We start from the raw sequence: 18,359 nt of genomic DNA, 5'->3' as shown, positions 1-18,359 counted from the left end.
CATGCATATATTTTTCCTTTTTAATATTATTTATGCATATCTCTTTTGCCCCTGGAAGTTGTTTTATGGCTGTTTGTAATAGCCAAGATGCATTGAGCATGACAAAAAGTTGTTTTTCTAGGGTAAATACTAAATCGTGAATATTCACAATTAGTCTGTTAGTATGCCACAACCATACTGTCTTCGTGTCATGATTTATGAACTCATTTGGTCTTGAAAAGTATCAGTTTGGCTTGCATTTTGCAGGTTGTCCCCTTGTTATTAGTTATGACAATAAAACCAACAGTTGCATTTAGGGCCATCCTTGTTGGAGGCATAGCGGCATTCGCTAAAATAGCAGGTGCAATGAAGGCTGCAGGTGGCGTAAAGATGGGTGCGGCCGCAGCTGCCATGACAGCGGCAGCAACTGCAGCTATGACCGGTTCAAAACAAGAGCAAACAGAAGTTTCTCAACAGTCTACAAAATAACTAGCTGTATCTGTATCGTTACTCATCTTTTCTTTTTTCCATCCGACGTTATTTGTTGGAAAATTTATGTAGCATAGTTTAATATTCGGCTAGTTAAACCGAAAGATAAGAGGCCATAATGCGACTTATGGCTAGTTAAACCGAAAGATAAGAGATCATAATGCGAATTATAGTTTTCACAAATGGAAATGTTTTAACTCTCCAAGTATTTGTTGTGAGATTTCATTAAATTTGTAAAGTTCCTGAAGATTTAGATGAAGTTCTGGATTTTTTAGACAAAGCTAAACTCCAGGTTTATGTTGTTTGATAAAATTTATTTTGATGATAATAAGCATGAAAAGTAATATGTCAAAAGAAGGATATGTTTCAGTAAAAAAGGTGCTGGAAATATCCTCCTTGCAGAAGCTTGGGCATGGTGTGAGGGTGGCCAGTAATGGGTCTCAAGAAGGTAATGTTCTTTTAATGTGATTCTAAGCCTCCTCTCCGATGTCTCTTGAAAGAGATATCCATCTCTGTGATTGAAGCACATCTCTTTGTTAAAGAAGGCCTGTGTGCCTCTCTTAATTTAACTTTGCTTGTTGAGATTTCTCTGATACTAGCCATCTTATTGTAAACTGGTTGTAAGGGGACAAGTCCTCCTAGTTTATCTGGTTAATAAACTTGTCGTTTACATAAAAAGATGTTTAATTAAATACACTTTTGGCTATATGATTTTAGCCCCCTCCCTCATTATAAAATTTGGGAAATTAGTCCCAATGTTTCACAATTTTTTGGATTTTTTCCACCACCCAAATTTGGAATCAATTTTTTTGGGGTGTCTTCTTAATTGGTGATATGAAATTATATTTTATGACATATCAATGTTTATTTGAAATAATAAAATATAATTCACATTATTTATTAAGAGGACATGTTACCGAAATTGAGCTTAAAGATGGGTGATGGGTGGTGGAGAAAAATCTGGAAAGTTAAGAAAAAAGGATTAAATTTTCATATTTTTATATGAGAGTTAAACTTGTGATTCAGTTAAAATATGATATAAAAGAAGGACTTGTTTCGGTTAAAAAGAAAGGGTCATGTTGCCAATTTGTTATAATGAATACTAGAACATGTTTGTTTATTTTTATTTATTTTTATTTTATTGTTGAATGAACACAGGTGTTTAATCATCAACAAGACATGATCCATTTATTTGGGTATAAGCCATGGATTTAAAAAAAAAATTGGTATCCCTACACTTTTACTTTATATTTTGTCACTTTTTGTATGAACTTTCAAAGATATTCTTCAGATAATAAAAAGTTAAAATAAAAATTGGTTTGTTTTTATTACTCCAACGTGAATTTGCCTCCAAATTTTTACATATTGAAAATTTTAAAATTTGAAATTTTCAGCATGTAAATTTTTTTCTCTGTATTTTTAATATCAGAAATTTCAAAAGGAAATTTTTTGGTATATAAAATTTTTTCTTTATATTTTTAAATATTTGAAATTTTCATTATATAAAATTATTTATTTCTCTATTTTTTTATATAAAAATTATTTTGAATTTAAAACTTCTGATATGTTAATTTTAAACTGAAATTTTAAAGAAAATAAATAATATACCGAAAATTTCATATTTATATTTATAAGAAGTAAGAACTAGATCCAAAAAATTTCATTGGAGGAGGGTGAAAATAGCAGATGTAAAACTGAGTCAAAAAATTTACATACCATTGGGCCATTAAATTGAAGACCCGTTTGAAATCGGATAATTTCAGCTCATATAGAAATATACCATGCCTCCCTCACTTTAACTTCCTACTCCCCTCTATTTTTATAGAAATACAATTTTACCTTTTTAACTAAACAAAATTCTAAAATATTTAAAAATTTTGACAAATTCGAAATGGCAATTTTTACAATTTTCGAAACTTTCAAAATATTTAAAACTTCTAAAATGGAAAACTCTAAATTTTTTTATCTTTTTCGGAAGTTTCAAATTTTCGAAATAATGATTACATTTCGAAAATTTGGAAAGTTTCGAATATTTCCAAATCTAGAAATTTTCAAAAGTTTTTAAATCTGAAAATTTTCCTATTTCGAAAGTTTTGAAAATTTTGAAATTTTCTCTATTTTAGAAGTTTCGAAACTTTCAAATTAATCAAAAGTTTTGAAATTTTTGATCAATTCTGGAAAAATACATTTCGAAAGTTTTAGATTTATCAAAAGTTTCAAAAATATCAAAATATTCTGAAATATTACGTTTCGAAACTTTAGTGTTTATCAAAAGTTTGAAAATGTCAAAAAAGTTCACTTTTTTATGTTTCGAAAGTTTAAAAATTTTGGAAATTTCGAAAAATTGAGTCAATAATAGAGTGGATAATTTTTTTAATCGATAAAATGGTATTTTCATTTGAAATGAGGGAATGAGAGTTAAAATGAAGGGGACATGATACATTTCTCTTCCAATAATTATACTCCTATATTTACACATTTTCTTGGAACCACTCATTTTACCCTTTTTTTTTTTTTAAAGAAACCCAAAAGATGGTATAAATCCTTTTTTTTTAAAAGAAAATTAAAAGATGGTATAACTCAAACTTTTGAAATGTTTTCTGGAACATTAACATGTTTTACAAATATTATCAAAAAGATTATATTTTAAGTTTTTTTAAACATCAATTTTCTGAAAAATTTAAAAGTTATATTTTTTTAAACACATAAATATTTTAAAAAATTTAAATTAAATTTTTTAAAATCCAAATGTGTTCTTTAAATTTTATTTTGAATTTTTTAGAACACATTTGTATCTCATAAGATATGATAAATTTTTAATTATTTATTTAAAAAGATTAAGGACAATTTTAGATTTTAAAGGATTTGTGGGGTACGGAAATAATAATTGTTGGGGTATGACATTTTTATTTTAGAAATTGGAATACTGTATCAGAGTATCAGCGTGCCATTCAATTAGTAGCAAAATATTTGATAAAGAAGGGGTAAAATGAAAGCAAATTAGTTTTGCAAAATATAACCGTGCAATTTAGTTGTATATTTTTATATATAATTTAATTTAATTTAATCAGTGTTGGTAAGGGTAAGCTTATATGTACTGAAATCTAGTGGAATTGATAACAATTTTTATGGGTTAAATACATTTTAATTTTAATGAATACTTTATTTACTTTCAATTTCTAAAAAGTGCAAATTGTGTGCTTTTTTAGTCCCTAACGACCATTGATACATATTTTTTTAAATTTATCTACTTGGTTAACAAAATATTAACGGGAACTAAAATGAAATTATATCAATTTAAAATAGTATGTTTCATTTTCCTTTTAGCTGATCTTTTTAAAATACTATGTGATAAAAAAAGTTTTAAAAAATGGTATCATTAGTTGACTGAAAGCAGCAAATATAAAATGAAGTTGTTCTTTTCTGTTTTAGTGTTTTTTTTTTCCTTCATATTTTAACTCTTTGATTTTTAAGATAAATAAATTTTGTTTCAGTTATGATTGAACTCGTATACTCTTGATTTGTTCGATTTTAATAAAAATTTATTAATCACCTAAATTTAACTATTTAATTGTTCTCTTATATAATATAATTATGTATAAATAGTGAATTTCATCGTCAAATTTTATCGAAATTGAAGAATATTTGTGTATTATTAATTTTTTTATTGTTGATAATCTATTATTTGCTCATGAATAGATAGTAATATTTTAAACTACAAGTAAATAACAATATCAACAACAAAAATCAGCTTATTGTAAAATTTCTAACATAATATTAGCAAAACAATTGTAGTCGTCTATCTTTATGTATTGCAAATTACAAGATCACTCATGCACAACTGATTAGGAAATAATTCAAACTAATCACTTGGTAAGGTAAAAAAAAACTCTAAGCACTCATTTCAATTTGTGAAAAAAGGCTTATCCCTTTATTGATCATCACCTTGGAAATGAAGTAATGGATTGGAGAGAAAATCAATAAGCTGTATACAAGAAGGGTAGTAGAAGAAGAAAGTGATATAAGGGAAGGGGCTAGTCAAACAGGCACAAAAGTTGGCACTGTTTTTTTGGGCAGAAAAAGCATCTTTTAAGTCTCTTACAATACAATGACAAGTCAACCAAGATAATGACCCCATAATATTCATCATTAAAAAATATATATTCCTTATGTCCCACAAAAATTCAACTATTTCATCATTTTTTATCAACTAAAAAAAAAACATATAAAAAAAAATAAAAATAATAATAATTTTATTAAATTATTCTTATGTATTAATTTATTTACTTATAGATATAATATTAATTTGGACGTTTAAAATAAATAAAAAATTAATTAATTTTATAAAAATGTTAATTATTTTTTGATATTTTTGTTCAAATCAATTATTTTGAGACAAATAATAAGACATAAAAACAAACAAAAGTTATTGAGTGAAATTATGGCAAAACTGAGAGGTTTTGGAAGTAGCACTACATATTGTTGTGTAATTTTTTGAGTTGTGCTTGTAATTGAAATTGAAATTGAAATTGAAAGTTGAAAGTGCAAGACAAAAAGCAGGGAAAGAAAGCAATAGAAACAGTGAGACAGTAGAGAGGAATATAATATATGCAAATGAAAGGGGATTGTGCTTTTTGCTCTGCGTGCTCTATCTTGCTACTTGTTACATACCTAAGCCCACCACCATTTCCTTTTAACTTGTTTAGCTGTTTATGCACCTTCTTTTTCTTCCATAAACAAACTTCATCACTTGCATCAAAATGACAAACATCCAATCACCAAATCATTTTTTTTCATCACTACTTCATTAATTAATAAATACTTTTTATTTTTTATAAAATTTGTGTATTTTACTTTTTAGTAGTTGTTTAGTATAGAAAACTCTCTCTTAATTACATTTCATATTATAAATCTCATGTATTTTTTTATGTTTTTTTTAAGCAACAAATTAAAAACACAAATGCAAACATGGTTGTTGTTGGGATTAAGAAAAAACCATTTACATTGTTGCGCTAAAGTATTGAAAAACATCAAATTTTATGTTGCTGCTCAAAACAACATTCACTATTTGAGCTACAAGCACGAGAGAGGGGTGATTTGTGAATTCACAAACCATTTGTTGATTTCAACAAGAGACTGTGATGGAAAACAATCGTTTAGAAGAAATAGAACATTGTGTTAAAATCATAATTAAGTTTAAGAAATAGTGAAATAATTAAAATAAAAAAAGTATATAAAATTTGCAATGATAATATGAAGAATAATGATATAATTAGTGTAAGATGTATCTTTATATAATACTTTTAAGATAACTAACCTAACTATCTTTAATATAATCAAAACTATCTTTTAATTATCTTAATTTAATTTTAACATAAATCTAACTATATATATTCAACTATAACTAACACATTAAAAGAAAATCAATGCGATTTACTACCTCCTTTCTTTGCTACTCCCTTCCAAAAAATGATAATAATAAATAAGTCTTTTTATTTTGACTTTTTTGTTTTTCTTCTAATAATTAAAACTAGAGGGAGTATTTTTAAACTTTAGTATTAGAGATATTAATGTTGCAATTTCCAAGTTACAAAATTGAATGAACATGCGTATTATATTGTTATTTTTGAGTTTCCAAAAATTATTTTAAAATAAATTTTCAGCCACCGAATATATTATTGGATTGAGTTGCGGACTAGGTCGTTTTTTTGAAGACGTTTTGCGATACTATCCAAATTGTGTCACACAGACTATCAACTACAAAGTTCCCATGATAAACAGTCCAGACAAACTATATCGAATTTCTACTGCACCGTAAAAAACTGTTCTAAAATTACACTCTCAATGTAACAATTAAAGGTTGTCACTTGTACTATGACCACTCGAAAGAAAGAAAAAAAGATTAAGTAGAAAGAGAGAAACAAAGAAAAGTCTCAGATTTTCGAATACTTTTAATGTATTTTTTCAATTGAGCAGAGTCCTCTATTTACATAGGAATTCTGCAACTGAAGAAGAGAAAAATGTGCAATCCATTAAATGGGATCAACAAAAAATTGCAATCCAAAATTGCTAGGTTTTTGAGGGGGCAAAACTAATGCGTGAATTCGGGGAAGGAATTGACCGGATCAAATGTTGACTTGATGGAGGGCAGAAACGTGTACAACAAATCAATGAGAGGAAAACGTGTGAACTTAGTTTAATAGGTCTGACTGAGTTGGACAGCGGTGGTGCACGCACGTTTGTGATGGTTGATTTGTGTACGTTCTCACTACTTCACAAAATTTGGTACCCCTCGAAACACACCCAAATTAACATTCATCCCCCTTATAAACACTATTAATGTTGATATCCTTTCTATATGGGATTTTTTTATATTTTCAATTCACATCAACTGACACTTATTATTCTCACATTATTTGCAGTATACATTCACATGGCAATGTTTTGACTTGTGTTTACATGTAGGAAAGTTAAAAGTTAAAATTTCATTCTTTTGTACATGTGATAAATATGAAGTATCTCCTCTAGTTAAAAGTGATTAGTTGTAGAGAGTTCAAGTTATCTCTTGACATACTTTGTAATTTGAGTTGTGATATATTAGTACATTTTGTTTTGTTTTTTTTTTTTTTTTAATAAATTAAAAAACCTAATTGTAGGTAGAAAATTTGTCGAGACACAAGGTGAGTTTAGATGTCAATAGGTTGCCATATCAAAGGTTCTTGACTCAAAAGCTTTTTTTAACAAAATTCTAAATATCATCTCCAATATTATCCCAAAACATTTAGAAAATATGGGTTGAAAGCCATGAGGCTCAAGGGATTTGTAGGATTTCATAGACATAAAAGATTCATAAACCTCAACTTTAGTAACATGTTTGGTAACGAACCTTTAAAATTCTTTAGTCACGAAGGCAAATTGATATTGGTATCCCTAGGTGAGTTAAGGGTAGAGCCTAAGAGAAATTTGGTGTTAAAATTTCCTATTATTTTGCCATTTCAAAATCATGTATTCATCTTTTCTTTTCTTTTATAAAAAATTAAAACTTTTAATTTATATTTTTATTATTATCTATGACAAAAGAAATCATCACAATTTGCATGTAATTAGAGGATCCAAGCTACTATATACCAAAAAAAAAAATCCAAGCTACTCGTGACTCGAGAGAAATAACACTTAATTAATCAAAATATTTAAATACAAATCATTTCACTTTCAAGTTAATTTTATCCAATATCTCATTATTATGTATTATTTCATAGAAAGAAACCTTTTAGTTAAAAATAAATTAGCTTTTAAAAAATTGTTTGTGTTTGTTTTCTGTTTCACATAAAAACTTTATAAAAAAATGTAAGAGTTAGATATGTTTTTGTCTTTAAAAAATCACGACATTAATTTTAAGTAAGGTAGTAGTCTAGTAATTTATTAGAGATATCGAATGAATTTTATTAATAAGGTTTAATTAACGATTAATATCTGACCCTAATAATTTTCCCTCCCCTATCATATATATATATCAATTACTAATATTTGTATATCAAAATATTAATTTTAAAAAAAAATTGCTTTTATTAAAAGGGAATAAAAATTATTTAATAATTACCCTTAAAGGGTTATAATATAAAGACATATTTAATCCAAAAAATAATTTTTCATAGTTATTTTATCTATATCTAAACGATTTTATATTAAATGCTTTATTTTTTATTGACCTAAATTAATTTTTTAAAATTTAAATTTTTTATCTAGGTTGCTTTATCATCCAAATATAAATTTGAATTTTCAATTATTACGGTAAAACGTTGTAACAGATCCAAATCATTCGACCTCAAATCAACGATCGAAATTATTTATATCAATTTTATAATTAGATTAATTTAAATTGTTTGATATTCAGTTAACATTTAGACATAAAAGAACATGAAAATTGAGTGATTTTAAACTCAGACGATGTCGTCCCAAATATACAAACACAATGATTGAATATGAAACCTAATTTCTTGAACCATTTCCTTTTCATGTGTAAGATGAAGGCTCACTGCACTAGATAGAGAGCATTGGGATTCAGAGGAATCTTTTGTTGCACAGATCTTCTACCTTTACAAAACCAATTAATAAACTAAGGTGCAAATACCACGTAAATCATTCACCTAACATACCAAACAAATATTATAAATAAAAACATAATTAATGTAAACTAATTTTATATTTTATAAAAATAAAATATATGATAATTTTTTTTAAAAAAAAAGTTATAATAATTATTTAAATAATAAGATGATTGATTCGTATTAAATGATAATGCAAAATTATTTTACTGCACTCGTACAAATAAAAAAAAAATTATTAGTCTTTTGTTTAGACAAACATATTTTTAGGCAAATGTCACCCTGAATATGATAAATACCAATTGCATTTTATCATTCGAATCAATTGACTTTCTTATGAACCATAGTCTGGATTTTAGGAATATTGTTTGCTAGAAGTAACTTTTTAGTTTACTTTTAATTATTAATTTTGAAAATATAACCCTTGTTTTATTTTATTTTTAAAATATATATAATAGAATCAGTTAAAACAATCTACATATGTAATGAAAATTAATGATAATCTATAATCTATAACATAGATAAAGACAATAAATCTTTTTGGTGTGGCTTTTCATTCTTCATATTTTACACTTCAGAAACTGTACTTAATCAAAAAATAACATGGCTAACTGTCTCTTTAAAACATCTCAATAGTCCATATTATTAAATAATAATTGCATCATACATTAATTTGAAAAAATAATAACTACATAAAAACATCAACCACATAAAACATGTAACCCTGAATTATAGTTACAGATATATTTGATTAATTACTATTTACAAATTCATTTCTAAAATCTTATTTATTTTTTGCAAGAGTATGGAAATATATAAAATACAAACAACTTAAATTAAATCAAATCTGTATAAAAACACATCAGATAATAACAAACTTTGTCTTGAAATCTTAGTTCAACTGACAAATGTTATATTATGTCTTGTTCTAAGTTCAAATATGAGGTTTAAAATAAATAAAAAAAATATTCTAATAATATTTATGTCTTATTTTATGTTCTAATAATATTAATGCAAATTGAATTCACACAAAATGGTGCACACTAATCTCATTCAACAAAAACATACAAAGAAAGTTATTTTGCTTTATTAAAAAATTGTAAAAATTGAGCAGATGATGCAAAAAGATCGTCCCTCGGGATTGAATCCCACTTGTGCCCACATCAGGTATCAAAAAGCATCAATTTTTATTTTTTAAATTTTTTTTGGGTTTTAAATAACTCAAAAATAACAAAAACATATTTAGACAAGGTGAACATGCATATTGATGTTAATGTATCATCATATATTCAAGAATCCTTCACCCATCACAAAGAATCCAATGCTTTTTTCATGTGTCGTATATGCATCCATACCGTGCCATATACTTTTATAAGAAACTTAATACCTTCTACAATATCTACGATTCATTTTTTTTTAGAAGAGATAATATAAATACAATCAGAAATTCATTGCAAAATCTCAAAAAAAAAATAAAAAATTAAAAGAATCAATATCTACAATTTTGCCCTTCCCTTTATCACACTCTTTGATAAATATATTATTATTGTTGCTATATGCACATGTGTCGCCAACTCTTGTTGTTTTGTCTTCTTCTTGTTGTTTTCATGTTGTCTTTGGATATTCCATCTTACTTAATTTGTCGATGACAAAATATTGGCATTTTAAATTCTGTTCCAGCGATGATTTATAAAAGAAATTATTACTATTATTATTTACAGTAATCTTGGTGAACACAACAGTTTTTTTATATATGAATTGGTTAACACAATAGTTGAAAGTCGCATGGAGTACGTGGACGACATGGACATATATAAGAAGACAAAAACACTCATCTTATATTGCTTCTTCAATCAAAATTAAATACTTGAATACTAACCATTTAAAAAAACATATTAATTTAATTTTTATGGTGCTCATCTTATATCTAACAATGTTTGGAATCTTGTATTTTCAATGTATTGTATGGTGCAATATTTATGAGAACCATTAAATTTAATTTTAAAGAGATTAAATTTCTCTTTCTTAATCTTAATGACCTTCATAGCTACTGGAACTAAAAAAGTTTAATATACTTGATTTTTTTGTTAGTATATATAAATGTATTTTATATTAAATCAACCTAAGTAAAATTATTGTCTTATATATAAAGGAGAGAGAATTGTGAACAATTAATTTATAAAGAATACCGTCGATCATCATTAAAATTTTCAATAATTTTTAAATATTAATTTACAATAGAATAAGATACTTCACCGTAGAAGTCACTTGGATTATAGTATTCAATAGTAACTCTCACTCTCATCGTAATTACATGTATTTTTTCTCTTACACAATTTATTTTAATTAACTAATTTAAAATGTATATTTATACAAATAATTTGCAATTGACAAGGTAATTATAACAAAGACACTTAAATCAATTTAATTAATTTTTTTCTTCAGATTAAATACCAAAAATTACTTTATATTAAAATAATAGATTTTTTTTATATTTTCCTCCTTTGTTTAGTCTTATCCAAATAATCAATAAATAATATGGAATAATGAGAAGTTGAAAATCCGAAATCAAATTGATTGATAAAAGCAACTTTTTCCTGTAATAAAAATAAAAGATAATCAATCTTTAGTAATTCAAGGGAAATATTTAATGATTTTTTATTTCGTTAATGGTGGTGGACGATATGAAAGAAAAATTGATAAAGCCATTTTATTTTTGTAAACAACGATTAATATTTTAATAGGGAATGAGTAAATAAATTTTTATTTAGGTGACATTTGAATATACTTTTATACATGTTTAATGAATCTTTAAGGTATTTTATTATCATCAAAGTAGGGACAAATAAATAAGAATACTATTTTTCTAGCACTCTCCCAATAAACAAATATTAATTTCTTTACATTAGAATTTGTAGTAAACTTTTTAATATTAAATATATATTGTTTTACTGTGCAAAAGTGTTATCTAGACTTGTTAATTCTTATATATTTTGAAATAATCTAGCCTTGTCATAATAATTCATCAATGAAACTACGAAGTTAATTCATGAATAAATACACAAGGAACAAAAATATTGGAATCTTTGAAGAAAGGTCCTTCCCCTTTGGAAAGATAAATAAATACTAACAAATTAAACCGCGAAAACGAAAAAGAATAAAAATTCTATATAGAAGAAGATGAATAGAATAAAATAAAGAAAAATAATCCATAAATAATAAATAAATATAGTTAATTACTTATATAGGATTCTCTTGTATTTTATTTATGAGTCTAATCTTACCATGGCTTTTGAGATTCATGACTTTGTTGTTGATCATTCATGCAATTTCCAATACCAGCAATGCTTAGAATATCACTATGAGACAATGGCCTAAGACCCAAAAAATCTCTTGTCAATCCTTCGTTTCCACCGATGTCGCAGCTGATACTATCAGCTGCGACATGATGGGTCGTGGAGGTTGTTGTTTTAGAGTGTGTTTCTTGAAGCAAGTTTTGATCTTTCTTCGAATTCATAATGCCGCCAAACATTTCATCGAAATGGGTCGCTTCAAATCCAGACGGCGATGAAGAAGAAAACATAAGATCGTGAATGTTGAGATATTGATTAACACCGGAAACAGAAGACAGTTTTGTTGTTGTGTTTTGGTGTTCATGTGAAGATAAATTCAAAGCAAAATTACCAGTGACATTGTTTGGAGAATCATGAGCATGTTGTTGGTGGGTCCCAATGATGGATGGTGAAGAAGAAGAAGATGTTCTGTTACTAATGGTTGCACCCATCTGAGCTGCTTTCTGCAATAATGCAGTAGCTGACATATGTGGGGAAGGAACTGTTTGATGATAAGGAGGGAAAGTGGGACCATGATGAGGAACAATGTTGCTAGGGTTAGGGTTTTGTGAGAATTGATTTTGGTCTAATCTTGGAGAGAAAATTTGATGATGATGATGATTATCAAGATTATTTGGGCCAAGCCAAGGTGGTAATAATTCTGATGCAGAAAGATTGAAACTTTGGTTTTGTTGTTGTTCTTTTTTTAATGGGAAAATTTGAAGGTCTTGTTGTTGTTGAGGATTGAATTGGGTTTGGAGATTTATCATCATGTGATGAGAGGATGATGAAGGTGGTTGTTGTTGTGATTGTGATTGTGATTGTGAGGGTAAAATTGGGTTTGTGTTGTTTGTCATAGCTCTTGCACTTTCTTCTGCTAATGCATCACAAAAAGCTCTGTGTGTTATGAAACTGTCTCTTCTGCAAAAGTCATAGTAAAATTACAAAAATACTAAATTAACAAAATGTTACTATTTGCAATTTATAAAGTGGTGTAAGAATTCTACACTACTACTACATCACATTCATCATGTGTAACATGATTATATAAAATTTAATACATAAAAGTAAATCAAGAAAATTGATGTGTAACTAATTTAAACTTTAAATTAAATATATCAATTTTTTTTAACAATACTATATGTATTGAAAGTGTAGAAATGTTGTTGAGCCTCTTTCTCTCTCACTCAGTCACTTTGCTTTTCAAGATTTAAAAAACTTTATGAGAGTATACTTTAAGGACAAATAGTCTATATTAGGTGGTGCATTAAAAATTTACCATACTAGGAATTTCTAAAGGAGGGAATGAGTGAATATGGGAGAGTGCTATATGAATGAAATAATTAATGAATGTCTCATCATCTTCACCAATGTATGAAATTAAGGATGTGAAAGCATATAATTATTAATGTGGAATTTATCAAAGTCAACCTAGGATTCAAAAACCCTGACCTTCATAAATGAATGAATGATATTGTCCAAAAAATTCACATGACATTGAATTTTGTTAATAATAATTTACTAGTTATTAATATACCTTGAGAAGAGGGTTCCACAGTCACATCTGTACTCTCTTGTGCCACATGTTTTTGAATGAGCTTTCCAATCTGATTGAACTGCATATTTCTTTGAACACTTTTCACATTTCCACTTCTTCTCACCGTGCTTTCTGCAAAAGTGCTTCTTGATTCCAGTTAAGTCCCCTAAAGCCCTTGATGGATCATTATGCACACAACTTACTTCTGGACATACATAAACTTTCTTCCTTATTTCTTTACTTGTTCTCTGCTTCAACTTCCATGGTAAATTATGTCCTCTTCTATGAAGTTGAAGATTTTGATCTCTTTGAAAACCTTTGTTGCAGATCTCACATATGAACCTGTTTTTTGCTAGTAGACTCTTTGGAGACAAAGCTATAACCTCAGCATCAGGGTCTGAATTATTAATTTTTCAAAATACAAATTCAAGTTATATTTATGAAAAACAAAAAAATGACATGTTCATCATACCAAAAGAGGTTTTGACTTTAAAATAATGCATGTAACTTTGTCTGAATCATCCTATCTCACCATAATTTTAAAAAATCACAATAATACTATAATTTTTGTTAGAAGCTCCAAAAAACAGTTTTTGTCTAAATTATATTAGTTCACCGTAATTCTATCAATAAAATTGTGACTTTGTCAAATTCACCGTGAAACCAAACATACATATAGATGGTAAAAGAAAATAACCTGGGTTACCAGGAAGGTTTCTTTTTTTCTTCACTTGTTGAGTTTGAGTTTGAGTTTGTGGTGGAACCAAGTTATGTTGTTGTTGAGGGTAACTAGTACCAATTTCAGTTCTGTTTCCTGAAGAAGCACTAGCTTCACCAGATGCAGAAGTTAAATTTGACATGTTTTCATCCACCACTTGTTGCTGTTGTTGAAACATCAAACCCTTCACCATCTTATGATTACAAGGTTTACAAAACTAAGGTTGTTTTTTTTCTTTGTTCTAGACCAAAGATCTTGTTTTTTTCTCATATGTTAGAAAAGTTTCTGGGATCTAAAGACAAAAAAATACAAACCTTGCTAAAAACAGAAAAAAGAAAAACAAAGCTAAACTATTTAAGCTTGCTCTTCACAGTAGTGTGTATAGTAGAGAGAGAAAGAACAACAGAACAGAACAAAGAAGAAGAAGAAGAAAAAGTTGATATTTTTAACTCAAAAACAAGTTTTTAAAGGAAAGAGGAAAGAGTCTATCTTTTAATGAAGGAAGGAACATAAACTAGATAGTTTGGAACCAAGCCAAGAGACAAGTTTTGTTTTTTTTGAGGTTAGGAGAAGAAACAAAGAGAGAGTGATAAATGGAAGTGAAGGTGGTGAAGTAGCTAAGTGATGGTGGTGTAAATAGTAATACACATTTTTGTTTTCATGATTTGAAAACCATAGTTGATAATGTTACCAAGAAAAATCCAACTATAGCCACACAAATATGAACAAAAATATAAACTTGGAAGAGAGAGAGAGAGAGAGAGAGGATGAGAAGAGGGAATCCCTGAGCTTGTCCAAAACCACAAACCAAAAGGAGAACCCTACGGCTAAACACTGACGTTGCACTTTCTGTCTTTTCCTCTGTTCTCTTTTTCAACTATAGAAAAAAATATATTTTATTTAATTTCTTTTTTGCTTTTTAAAAAAAAGTTCAATTTTTTTGATAAAAAAGTTTTGTTCAAATATACCCTTCTCTTGTTGCAGAGTAAACACAAATATGGGATGAAAAAAAGTAACAAACAAAAAGGGAGTATCATTTGTAAAATAGCACAATTTTCACAATTTTTTCCTTTATAGAGTCTTATTACCCTTCAACTTTTTCACTATCTTTTCATTTCTATCGTGTTATTATCAAATTTTATCACTTGTCAAGTGTAAAATTTAATTTATATTTTGGGAATAGAGCATCTCCTTTTTTTACTCTCAAATAATATTCATTAAAATAGATATTTAATAATACAGAAATGCCCGTGTGTGAGAGAGAAAATTAAATTATGTAATATTTAACATAACATTATGGCTTAGACCCTTTTCTCGATTTTCTAGCTTTAACTGTGACATGATTGATTCGTTGATTAAATTCTAACAAGCATGGCAAAAAGTTTTCCCTCTTAATTACACATTTTATATTCTAAGTTCTTTTTCACCATCTTTCATTTCACTATCATTGTAACTATTGACTATAAAAAAAAGCTGATTTTTCTGACAAATTTTGCATGGTTATTTGTTTTAAATTGTAAACAAATCTTGTTAGGTGATGGATCTACAAAGGCAAAGCTGCGTGTGCCTAGCTAAACCTTTAGGCACAATTTTTAACAACCACGATTTTTGTCTCCCCAGTCATTTTCATTTCATATTAGTCATTATCATTGTGTAAATAATCTCGCTACAAAATATGATTATGATGTGATTACTGTTTCAATTTTATAGCATTAATTTGGGGAATATAAAATAAAAATACTTAGAGAAATTGGTATTATTGTCATTTTTAAGTATAATTTTTTTTTGTTTTTTCTATTTTGACGATTGAGATAGTAAGATAATTGATGTCAATTTAATAATATAATTGAGGTTAATTATATTACTATTTCGGTCGTAAATATGGATGCTACATTTTTCTAAGTATTTGTTTATCATTATTTTATTTTCTTTCTATAAGGCTCCAAATTAAAAGATTCTTAATGAAATCATTCAATTACAAAGGATGGTGGTTTCAAAGTGCAAAATATGGAGTTGTTTCATTTAGTATTATTAAGTAATTAAAGATGAAGTGTGTCACTGAAACTAGTGTTGTTTAGTATGAACTTATACACTACTATAGTTATGGTCTAGTTGTGAATAAATGGTTGAGTTTGAAGGGGATCAAAATTGAACAACTTAATTCATCATAGTGGCGAGACATTATGTTAACTAAAAGATTAAATGATTTGAAGTTATAATTGGTTTAGTGGAAAGATCATTGAGAAATGTATAATCTACTTATTTTTTTGAATGATCTATGGCTATGAGGCTAACTTGTAAAAACATAGTTTTCGTGTCTATTCTTGTTATCTAATGCACGAAATGGTTCGGTATATAGCAAACATGGGAGCTTGAGTTAATAAAAAATGGATATGAAATTTGATGTTAGGAAGAACTAAGTGATGCTAAAGTTGTTTCTGTTGAAGAATTTAAGGCTGCATTTTAAGGTACCACACCTAATCCTTTTGAAAGCGATGGTGTGTGTAGGATACTAGAACCGCAACAAGGATTTTCAGTAAAATCATATGTTGGAATGTTTTATTATTTAATTATATATTTTTATAGTATTATGTTGATAAATATCTTTATATTATTTATATTAGCTCTTTACCAACTGAGAGCTTTAATTGATTAGTAATTAAATTAAGTAATTTAAAATTTTAATTAGATAATTAATTAATATGAGCTCAATATAAGTGGATGTCACTGATTATTCATTTGGAAATAATGAGAATCCTAATTGGTCATCTCCTTATATATATGCTATGGTCCTCAATATATAGAACCCACCTCATCTGAATAGTGCTTAGGGCATAAGGATCTAGGTTGAGGAAGAACCACAAGTCTTCAAATGCTCTTCATTTGTCTCTCCATATTCTAATTGTTTCATAATCAATGATCAGTTACTATTCATGATTATCTTCGAGGCCATGCATCAAGAGATCATTATTGATTGATTCAGATATTTCTAAAACTTCATCTTTTATATATCAACATGTTGTAAATCATAAGATCGTCAAGATTTATGTGTGTTTTTTATGTTCATGTACATACTCAAACTTTTATTTAATTTCTGCACTAAAATATGATTATATTTATTTTGATCATCTCTTGATTGATGAATTAGTAAATTAATTCTAACACTATATTATCTGGAATTGACACATTTGTGTTTATACGTTGTTTCCCCTAAAATATCCATTTAAAAGTGTATGTATTTGGCTCCAAAAAAAATACAAACAAAGTTTCTCATTTAGTTTGATTTGCTATTACATAGTGCATTTGGTTGTAACAAATTTGATGGAGGTGGTAGACGACATCAAAAGGATGTCTTGGTTATGCATGGTTCATTAATCAAGATGATATGATAAAAACTTAGTTTTTTATCAGATTCATGAAATAGCTCTCTATCTTATCTTCAAAGTGTATGATTTTATATTTCTTTTGTAATGGATTTAGAGCACCCTAGCACTCTTTGTACTCTAATCAATAAACTTTGCTTATCAAATAAAAAAAAATTAAGTTTTTTTTTTTTACAAAAAAGTAAGTATATGTTTGTTCTATTTTTAGATGAGGTAAATTTAATTTTAGAGGTGTATAATGAATTTTGATATATTTAATTTTTAGCATCAATTTTATTATTTAGTTTTAATTAATTTTTTATAATTAATATTCAACCTTCTTTTACGTATATTCAATCATAAATTATTTTAACTTCAACACACATATAGTTACAATCAACTCATTTAAAATTATTAATTGTCGTCTATAACTCTAGCCCAACTAACAATGCTTATATAATTCAAATGGATATCCACTCGAGTTTAAATTCAACAATTTGCAGTAAATTTCTAATGATGTCTGTTATTACGTTTATAAGAAGAAAATAAAATATCAATAGTTGTGCATGCATAAGCAAATACTCATTTTTTTACAAAAGCAAATACTCACTAAATAGTCATAATCTTCCTTTATAGATATATCATCACATATCTTAAACGAGTGGTGAACAATTTTTTGTAGTTACTTTACTAACAATTATAAGTTAACATGTGTGAATAATTATCTGCAGCTACCTATTTCTTTGACTTAAAAAATAATGTGTATGTGTTGCGATTAGTCTTTTAAATAAAATGCGGAGTAAGATAGTTTATTGGTTCGGGTTAAAGTGACAAACA

At 27.1% G+C, this 18,359-nt stretch overlaps 1 protein-coding gene and 1 long non-coding RNA gene across 3 annotated transcripts in view; one reads left to right on the top strand and one right to left on the bottom strand.

The window, feature by feature from the left end:
* LOC101510108 (uncharacterized) overlaps positions 1–748 on the top strand; it is a 3,729-nt gene extending 2,981 nt beyond the window's left edge. Inside the window, exon 2 of the long non-coding RNA XR_001144478.3 lies at positions 247–748. This is a non-coding gene — a long non-coding RNA (uncharacterized lncRNA). The remainder of the gene's footprint in view (positions 1–246) is intronic.
* A 10,891-nt stretch (positions 749–11,639) lies between these two features.
* LOC101510433 (protein indeterminate-domain 11) lies at positions 11,640–14,976 on the bottom strand. Of its 2 annotated transcripts, XM_004510327.4 has the most exons (4): positions 14,140–14,976; positions 13,443–13,839; positions 12,258–12,826; positions 11,640–12,122 (listed from the first exon to the last, which is right to left on the bottom strand). In XM_004510327.4, exons 1-4 carry the CDS (start codon positions 14,351–14,353, stop codon positions 11,854–11,856), a joined length of 1,449 nt encoding a protein of 482 aa, XP_004510384.1. In that variant the 5' UTR covers positions 14,354–14,976; the 3' UTR covers positions 11,640–11,853. The 2 variants fall into 2 exon arrangements, with proteins under 2 accessions (XP_004510384.1, XP_004510383.1); XM_004510326.4 differs by having other exon boundaries at positions 11,640–12,826; positions 14,140–14,975.
* Between the last annotated feature and the right edge of the window lie 3,383 nt (positions 14,977–18,359).

The sequence above is a fragment of the Cicer arietinum genome, chromosome 7 (assembly GCF_000331145.2).
Source record: "Cicer arietinum cultivar CDC Frontier isolate Library 1 chromosome 7, Cicar.CDCFrontier_v2.0, whole genome shotgun sequence".
NCBI classification, from domain to species: Eukaryota; Viridiplantae; Streptophyta; class Magnoliopsida; order Fabales; family Fabaceae; genus Cicer; species Cicer arietinum.
Note: the sequence above shows the minus strand (reverse complement) of the source record. Positions and strands in the feature narration are given on the sequence as shown.